General features: G+C 45.2%; 1 protein-coding gene across 1 annotated transcript in view; it reads left to right on the plus strand.

The window, feature by feature from the left end:
• Positions 1–10,000, plus strand: part of ift88 (intraflagellar transport 88 homolog) — a 50,235-nt gene that overhangs the window by 24,657 nt on the left and 15,578 nt on the right. The window contains exons 13-17 of the mRNA XM_072444169.1: positions 271–370; positions 2,457–2,543; positions 5,202–5,388; positions 6,372–6,480; positions 7,954–8,104. Of these exons, the coding sequence (XP_072300270.1) occupies positions 271–370; positions 2,457–2,543; positions 5,202–5,388; positions 6,372–6,480; positions 7,954–8,104 (634 nt within the window). The remainder of the gene's footprint in view (positions 1–270; positions 371–2,456; positions 2,544–5,201; positions 5,389–6,371; positions 6,481–7,953; positions 8,105–10,000) is intronic.

The raw sequence follows: 10,000 nt of genomic DNA on the forward strand, positions 1-10,000 counted from the left end.
GAAACTGCCCAAGGCTGACGTAGTTTTAGTAACAGTCCAATGTGACACCGAGTGATCTGCACGTCTGACATCTACTATGAGCTAACACGTCCCTCTGTGTGGTCCCTCTGTGTGGTCCCACTGTGTGGTCCCACTGTGTGGTCCCTCTGTGTGGTCCCTCCGTGTGGTCCCTCTGTGTGGTCCCACTGTGTGGTCCCTCTGTGTGGTCCCTCCGTGTGGTCCCACTGTGTGGTCCCTCTGTGTGGTCCCACCATGTGGTCCTGTGCTCAGGTGTGTGGAGATGGTGAAGAACTCTCAGTACGTGGAACTGGCCAATGACCTGGAGATCAACAAGGCCATCACTTATCTCCGACAGAAGGACTTCAGTAAGGTCAGCGTGCTCCTGCCCCTCTCATCTCTCCTTCACCACCACTGTCCACCACACTGTCCACCACACTGTCCACCACACTGTGTCCACCACACTGTCCACCACACTGTGTCCACCACACTGTCCACCACACTGTCCACCACACTGTCCACCACACTGTGTCCACCACACTGTCCACCACACTGTCCACCACACTGTCCACCACACTGTCCACCACACTGACCACCACACTGACCACCACACTGTCCATCACACTGTCCACCACACTGTCCACCACACTGTCCAACACACTGACCACCACACTGTCCAACACACTGACCACCACACTGTCCACCACACTGTCCACCACACTGTCCACCACACTGACCACCACACTGTCCACCACACTGTCCACCACACTGTCCACCACACTGACCCGTTATGTGGCCGCAGAAGGCGCCGGATGTTTCAAGTTGTATAATAGTAGAAAAAGCTTCAGTTGTATAATGTTCACTCAAAGGAGACATATTGTATTTGTGTGCTCCTCACACGTCTCATGTCCTCTCATGTCCTCTCATGTCCTCTCATGTCCTCTCATGCCCTCTCATGCCCTCTCATGCCCTCTCATGCCCTCTCATGCCCTCTCATGTCCTCTCATGTCCTCTCATGTCCTCTCATGTCCTCTCATGTCCTCTCATGTCCTCTCATGTCCTCCCTTGCGTGCCTAAGGTGGATGTATGTTAACCTGCTTTGTTCAGTGGTAGTTCTGCCTTTTGTGTTTCCTGTGGTCCATAGACCATCAGTTATAGTCAGTCTATTTCAGTCCCTATTATGCCCAGTCCCTGTTCAGTCAGAGGAACCACCCAGTCCCTGTTCAGCCAGAGGAACCACCCAGTCCCTGTTCAGTCAGAGGAACCACCCAGTCCCTGTTCAGCCAGAGGAACCACCCAGTCCCTGTTCAGCCAGAGGAACCACCCAGTCCCTGTTCAGTCAGAGGAACCACCCAGTCCCTGTTCAGCCAGAGGAACCACCCAGTCCCTGTTCAGTCAGAGGAACCACCCAGTCCCTGTTCAGTCAGAGGAACCACCCAGTCCCTGTTCAGTCAGAGGAACCACCCAGTCCCTGTTCAGCCAGAGGAACCACCCAGTCCCTGTTCAGTCAGAGGAACCACCCAGTCCCTGTTCAGTCAGAGGAACCACCCAGTCCCTGTTCAGTCAGAGGAACCACCCAGTCCCTGTTCAGCCAGAGGAACCACCCAGTCCCTGTTCAGTCAGAGGAACCACCCAGTCCCTGTTCAGTCAGAGGAACCACCCTCCCTGTTCAGCCAGAGGAACCAGTGGCTCCAACTGACTTTAGCACATTTAAATATTCAATTAAGTTCAGATACAAATGTAATTTTTCGAAAGGCTCAAACAAACAATGAAATTAACAATAAAATACAATTGTGCAGTTAAGATTGGTATTTTTGTGTTCAATTTATTTTTCTTTTGCATCAAAACAGTTCGTCTCAGTCAGAAAATGAATAAAACAAGATAATGTCTGAAGTGTGCTCGTCCCAGGAGCTAAAACATCCCCTAAGTGTGGTCCCTGTGGTTCTAAGAGGTTCCTCCAGTGGGACTTCTCTGGAGGGTTGGACACCTGCTTGGCTCACTGAGGCACCATTCAGCTTCTCTTAACGTTTACTCAATGACAAATACTTAGCATAGCGTAGCATCAGCAGCTTGTCTTCTTGGAGACGTTAATTCCACACTCTGGAACCTTCCATGGACAGCAATAACATCTCCATGGAGACAAGCAGGACACCTGAAAGGTTATAGTGTACCTTCTAAGATGGAAGAACCTCAGTCATGTGTATTTACACGTGTGACTCTGTGTCGTCAGTGTCATATTTACATTTGTCTGTAACAGAATCTAGTCTTATCTAATATCTCCATGACTGACCCTCCAGTGTAAGTCTACTTCATTCTGTGTAGCTCAATTATGGCTTCAGTGAATGTTCTTTGAAATTCATCGTTTATGCAAGCGTTTTGTGCGTAGTGATTCCTGCCCCTAGTGGTGAAGGTCTCTCAGTGCAGACTAATGACACTGAAGTCTGTGCTTTGATTTTCAGGCGGTGGAGACTCTTAAAACGTTTGAGAAGAAGGACAGTCGTGTGAAGAGCGCCGCGGCCACCAACCTCTCCTGCCTCTACTTCCTGGTAAGTCGTGATACTCCTATTAGAAGAACACATACATGACAAATATCCAGCCTTCATGGTAGCCTTCATGGTAGCCTTCATGGTAGCCTTCATGGTAGCCTTTTGTGTAGCCTTCATGGTATCCTTTTGTGTAGCCTTCATGGTAGCCTTCATGGTAGCCTTCATGGCAGTCTTCATGGTAGCCTTCATGGTAGCCTTCATGGTAGCCTTCATGGTAGCCTTCTGTGTAGCCTTCATGGCAGTCTTCATGGTAGCCTTCATGGTAGCCTTCATGGTAGCCTTTTGTGTAGCCTTCATGGTATCCTTTTGTGTAGCCTTCATGGTAGCCTTCATGGTAGCCTTCATGGCAGTCTTCATGGTAGCCTTCATGGTAGCCTTCATGGTAGCCTTCATGGTAGCCTTCTGTGTAGCCTTCATGGCAGTCTTCATGGTAGCCTTCATGGTAGCCTTCATGGTAGCCTTCATGGTAGCCTTCATGCTAGCCTTCTGTGTAGCCTTCATGGTACCCTTCTGTGTAGCCTTCTGTGTAGCCTTCACGGTAGCCTTCATGGTAGCCTTCTGTGTAGCCTTCATGGTAGCCTTCATGGTAGCCTTCATGGTAGCCTTCGTGGTAGCCTTCATGGTAGCCTTCATGGTAGCCTAAAACAGACACCTACACTTTGTTGAAATTCATAGTTTTCGTAGTTTTGAAGTTTTCAGGTACTACCCATTATACTACTATCCCCCTTTTTGCTGTCGCATTAGTACTGCACTGCTCAGTATATTTTATACAGAATTACAGTATGTATAGATACTTTGATGGTCCCTGCTGGTTCATGCCTGATCCCGTCAGCTCTCTGGAGTTAAACAGGGCGGGGCCTGGTCAGTACTTGAATGGGAGGCCGCTGGAACACAAGGTGCCACAGTGGGGCGCTAGAGCAAATGTCATTGTGTCCTTAGGCAAGACACTTCACCTTGTCTTTTTTCAAGCATGTCCTCCAGGAGGCTGTGGACTGTGGCTTCATAATCAGTGTGTTGAGTATCACAGTGCAGCGTCCCTTGTCCGGCAGAATGTTAATGCTGAGATCTTTTTGTAGTGCTGAGAGTTCTTTCCTCTCTTCAGATGTAATGTTTGAAGGAGGCGGTTTGGCACTCTTCACTTCAGCTGTGACTCGTAGCCTCAGGTCTGCAGCCTCCCATTCTGTAATTTTGTTGTTCCTCACGGCTGTTTCTGTGGCTGTGATGTAGTCTTCTGTAGAGATGTGTTTACAGGTGATTGATTTGGCGTCCTTTGCTCTTCCTGTGCTTCTGGTGCTGTCAGTGTAAAATCTCTTGAAGGCTCCTTCAGGGAGTATACTTATTACTACTATTACTATTACTTACTGCTGGAGGCGGTGGAGGTGATTGTGGAGCAGCTGGAGCTGAATCCTTTTCTGGTGGTGGTGGTGGTGGTGGAGTGGCTGCTAATGAATCCTTTGGTGGAGGCTGTGGTTGTGGTGCTGTTGATGTTGAAACATTGGCTCTGGCTGATGGAGCAGGAATTCTTCTCTCATTCCTCTCTTCTCTAACTATCTGCTCAGGACCCTGTCCAGGCCCAGTCCAGGCCCAGTCCAATGCCTCACTCCACCTCTGCACCCTCACTCCACCTCTGCACCCTCGCTCCACCTCAATGGAGTGCAGTCCTTTAGGTGCACACTCTTTGGACAGCCATGTGTTCAGCTGAAGCAGCCGAATAAACTGTCGATGTTTAGAACAGTTCCACTTCTGAATGTTTTGATTTCCATTTCATCCGCACGTGGACTTCTTTTGGAAGTCTCTTTTCAAAACTTCAGTCTGTTCTCGCTGCATGTCGACTGCACCACAAGCACAATCAGCTGTTTAACTCCTCCATGTTTAGACAAGACATTTGGAAGGACTGACGTTCTCTCACTCACTGTGGCGCTGGGAAAAGAATGTGTGTTTATCTTTTCATGCGTCACGTCTCCAATCAGGACAATCTGTGTGACCTTGACGCTTGGCACAGATCCTCCCTCTGTCTGCGTCATGTATTACATTTTTCCTCTGTTCATTTAATTCCGTCTCTGAAAGTGGCAAAAATCTGTTTGTGGGCTGTATTTTAGGTGACTTTACATTATATTTGTATCGTTTAGGCTTTGCACCAAGTTTGATCCAAGAAACATCCTGGTCTTTCTGGTCTTTAGACAGTTTTGGGGATGACACAGAGTCACTGCGGTTTAGGTTGAAAGTAGCTGTTTTTCTTGTATAAAATGTGGACTTCTTACCATTGGATGACACTGGAATTGTATCTCAAGTCCTTTTTCAGATTCTACAACAAATATCCGTGTTTGTAGCTCATGAATATCTTGTTGATATTTCCTCAGCGTTCACAAGAGTCTGTTCTTCTCCCGGACATGTCGCTGGCGTCACATATGTCATTAAAACTGTCAAAATGTTCTAAAAATCCTTGGTTTACTTTAAATAAAAGTCAAAACAAAAATGTTTGGAAGACAAAAACGGATAAAAAAGCAAAAAATTAACTGTTTATAAAAAGAAGTGCTCTATTAGTTTGGATGAGTTGTTGGGGAGAACCTACCGTCAGAACAAGGCTGCTGCATCAGGACTTCAGTTATTGGGTTGCCATGGCCAAAACGTCTTTGTAAATCTGTAGTTTGCCTACAGGAAAAGGACTTTGAGCAGGCTGACCGCTACGCTGACCTGGCCATGACCGCGGACCGCTACAACCCGGCTGCTCTCATCAACAAGGGCAATACTGTGTTCCAACAGCAGGACTACGAGAAGGCCGCAGAGTTCTACAAGGAAGCTCTGCGGAACGACTCCTCCTGTACTGAGGCGCTCTACAACCTGGGTATGTGTACTCCAGGCGGACTCCAGGCGTACTCCAGGTGTAACTGTGTCCGAGAAGTCAGATTAAAAGTTGGATAAATTGGAGAAGTCAGATTAAAAGTTCAAGATGGATGTGTTATAGAAGAGCGGAAGAGAGGAACGATGAAGGAGTGTAAGAGTTAGCATTGGCAGTAGAGGTTGTACTCCATTTCTTTACTTATTTACTTGAGTAAAAGTACAATGCTAAAACTTGATCCTACAACACTGAACTAGGGTTTTCAAAGTAAAGTAATTGCCATTTGACTATGGCCATTCCTCAGTAGATTCAAAATGATCTAGTTCTGTATCCAAACTAGTTTAAATTAGCATGGTACCTTTTTTGTTGGAATTGCCATTCTATTGTAAGAAAAGAGTTATTTTCATTATCATTATCATATTGTAAATCAGTATTGGTTATTGATCCTTTTCAAATTCAAGTTTGAAATCTGTTCTAGTGGATAAGGGCTTTGCATGTGTGGTTGCACTTCTCTCTCCCATTTTACACTAGAATTGTCTGTTAGTATTATATACTATTATATACTATTATATACAGTACAAAATGCATTTCAATCTCCTTCAAAATGTAGCAGCGCAGAAAGTACAGATGATTGCTTGAAAATGGTAAAATTGACTTGTGTTCACTATGTAACATGTAGTGGATCTGCCATTTGTCTCCATGGCGATATTTTTGCTATGCCTGAAATGTACCTCAGTATGGAATTTCCATGGAGATGAGAAAATGGTGCCACGAGGCCAAATAGTTTTACAATAAAAGCATCTGAAACACCTTCATAATTCTATGGAATAATCACTGTTTTTGAAAGAAATATAAAAGAGAAAATGTCTCTTTTATTTCTCTTTTTCAAAGACACATCTAATGTGTCTTTGTCATTATTTGTTTGGTTCCATAATCTGTCATATTAAGCTCATGTCTTAAAGTCTTTTTAACTGACCTGTCACATGTAGGTCTGACCTATAAGAGGCTGAGTCGACTGGACGAGGCCCTGGACTGCTTTCACAAGCTGCACGCCATTCTGAGGAACTGTCCACAGGTCATGTTCCAGCTTGCCTCTCTGTATCCTTTAAATACACTTTATTATTATTTGAATGCATATGACAACTTTGACTGCTCATTTCACTCAATCTTCGCCGATTTGAGAACTCAAGCGACTGTTAGTCCCTTGTTTTTAAATGTGCACCCCCCCTCCTCCTGTTCTTCCCAAGAACAAAGAACAGGAGGTTCTCCCATCAAACCTCGTGCGTGAGCACCAACAGCTCCGCTGCTGATCGCATCGTCTTTTGTCTCCTCAGATTTCCGTCTCTTCTGAGCTGGAACACAGTCTTTCTCTGTGTCATTTTAGTAACTGAAGGAACTCACTAAACACACACCGGCATATCAACCACACATGTGTAGCCAGGGAAACGTGCTGCTATGGGAACCAGGCTGCAGGTGTGCAGTAGCACGCAGGGAATAATTGACATGTGGAAGAACTACTCGGCTCTCCACGCCACGAGGAAACGACTCAATTGCTCGCCAAAAATACTCTATTATTCCTTTAATTAACGCAATTATGATTAAAATTTAGCTAAAAGTCATACCCAGCTTTCAATCTTTACCGGATGCACATGTGCAGCAGATTGGACTCACTTACAGGTAATAACTCTACCTGGCAACTATACGGTATACAAAAGTTATTATTTGACAAATAAATGTAGTGTCTCAAAAGGAAATCTAATCTAGACTTGATTCTAGGATTTGATGAGATATTCTATCGTTGCATTCATCAACCTAACGGGACAAGAAGCCGCACAAGTATTCTGGTTGTATTCATACAAATTCAGAGATTGTATAAAACCAAGATTGTGCAAAAATTGACATAATACTAAAACTCTATCGATGGAGATAATGTCCCGTGGTTATATTTGCATAAAACAAATTCAATTTATTTTTCTAACGCCCAAAATTACAACAGCAGTTGCCTTGAAGAGCGAACACATTGGGATTACAAGGTACTCTACTAAACATGTTAGCATGCAGAGAAAAGAACCATTTAAAATAAAGTCAAATAGTTTCATGTTTATGAGCAGCAGAGGAAACATTTTTAACTCCAGCTTTCAGGAGCAGGCTAAATCCTGGATCTTGGAGTTTAGCCAGATGTTTACCAGGCACCACTATGCGCTGGCTCACTTTACATCCCGTCAAGACCCGGAAAAGGACAGTTATGTCTCTGATGAGGAGAATGGAATTAACTGGTGCGCCTGCCCAAAAGACTCTCAATGCTGTGTCATGTATGTCATGGGTGAGAGGTGAAGCCAGCGCCCTCCTCAGCTCCTCTGTAACTCTGTCTCGAGTGGAAGGACATTTACTGCCTGCTGTTGACCCTTGTACTTCCTGTGAACTGGGACTGGACTGATCACACCCCTGGTACTATCCCACCTCCACAAGTGCTTCTAGTAGAATGTCTCTTTTTTGAGATCATTTGAACGTATTCAAATGAATGACTTTTCACAGGAGTCAGTATTTTCCTTAGGCGTGTGTGTGTGTGAGCTTTGAGCTGGTGGAGGAGCGTCCTCAGGCCATGGACTGGCTCATGCAGGTGCTCAGTGTGGTGCCCACTGACGCCAAGGCCCTGGCCCAACTGGGCCAACTCTACCACTGTGAGGGAGACAAGTCCCAGGCCTTCCACTACTACTACGAGGTACGTGCCAGTGTCCATTTACAGACAAGAGAATTCTATTCCATTCCATAGTAGAAAAAGCTTCAGTTGTTTCATCTGGACTCAGTTTGAAAAAATAGACGTTTCGACTCTCATCCAAGAGTCATTGTCAATAACAGAATTTAGGTCGAGAACTCCGATATTAATACTGTTCTGTGGTAAGACCACATCATATGAAACCATGAGGTCATCTGGGTCCAGTTGGAGATGTTTCACTTTATCCACAAAGTTGTGCGTGTTTTCCACATGATGTTCCGAATTCCCCACAAGCGGAGCCAATATAGTTGTTAAATGACCTCATGGTTTCATATGATGTGGTGTCCCTGTTCACCTGCATCCCGACCACTGATGCAGTAGCAGCAGTGAGGATCAGACTGCAGGAAGACACCACCCTACAGGAAAGGACCAAACTGAACACATATGTAAACTGTTGGACATCTGTCTGAACACCACTTACTTTCAATTCCGGGGACAATTTTACAGACAGATTCATGGCTGTGCCATGGGCTCGCCCGTCTCTCCCATAGTGGCCAACCTGTACATGGAGCACTTTGAGAAGAAGGCACTGTCCTCATTCTCAGGCATAGCTCCAAAACTGTGGCTCCGCTATGTCGATGATACTTTTGTAACAATTAAGAAACAAGAGCTGGAAACCTTCTCTGATCACATCAATGCGGTGGACCCACATATCAGGTTTACAAGAGAAGACGCTAAGGAGAATCGCTTGGCCTTTCTTGATTGTTCCACGATCAGAGGAGAGGACGGGAAACTCCAAATAGAAGTATATAGGAAACCTACACACACGGACCAGTATCTGCTCTTTGGTTCCAACCACCCACTACAGCATAAGCTGGGTGTGATCAGAACCTTACAACACAGAGCTCAAGGTGTGCCCACCAGCTCAGAGGGCAAGAGGAAAGAGGAAAAACATGTCCGAAATGCCCTCTCAGCCTGTGGTTACCCCGCTTGGGCTCTCAACAGAGTGAAGAGAACCAAAAAGCAGGACAAAAGGGAAACTGAACATAGAAGGAAGGGTGTTTCTATCCCTTATGTGTCTGGCCTGTCGGAAAAACTGCAGAGAATTTTTAGACAACACGAAGTCCCTGTTTATTTTAAACCAGGAAACACTTTAAGACAAAAACTGGTTCATCCTAAGGACAAGTTGCCGACTCAAAAACAGAGCAATGTAGTTTATTCGATCCAATGCAGTGAAGAAAGTTGTAAAGAACGTTACATAGGTGAGACAAAACAGCCTCTACACAAGAGGCTCTATCAGCACAGAAGAAATACTAGTTCAGGACCTCAGAGTGCCGTGCATCTCCATCTTGAAGCCTCTAATCACTCGTTTGAAGACGGTGAGGTGAAGGTTTTAAGCAGGAGAAAAGATGGTTTGAAAGAGGAGTCAAGGAAGCTATTTTTGTTAAAAAAGAAAGACCTTCTTTAAACAGAAATGGAGGGCTTAGGTTTCATCTTCCTGTTATTTATAATGGGATTCTGAACCCCTGGAAAGGTAAAGGACATTCAGATGCTAATCAGGTACTCAGGGTGGTCGAGCCAGGGTCTCACAAAGACAAAGAGGTTTTAACAGCCCATTAAGATTCTGAATAGGCTCGGTAGATACAAGGGGGAGTTTCTGTTGAAACAAACAACTCTTTCTACTTCAGGAAGGCTCCTCCCAATGGGCGGGTCTTACCACAGAACAGTATTAATATCGGAGTTCTCGACCTAAATTCTTTTATTGACAATGACTCTTGGATGAGAGTCGAAACGTCTATTTTTTCAAACTGAGCCCAGATGACTACAACTGAAGCTTTTTCTACTATGGAACACACCTGGACGAATGAGGGATTACACTGACATTCCATTCCATGCAAACAA

The sequence above is a fragment of the Eucyclogobius newberryi genome, unplaced genomic scaffold (assembly GCF_026437365.1).
Source record: "Eucyclogobius newberryi isolate DKJ021-1_F unplaced genomic scaffold, fEucNew1.0.hap1 SCAF_14, whole genome shotgun sequence".
In the NCBI taxonomy this organism is placed as follows: Eukaryota; Metazoa; Chordata; class Actinopteri; order Gobiiformes; family Gobiidae; genus Eucyclogobius; species Eucyclogobius newberryi.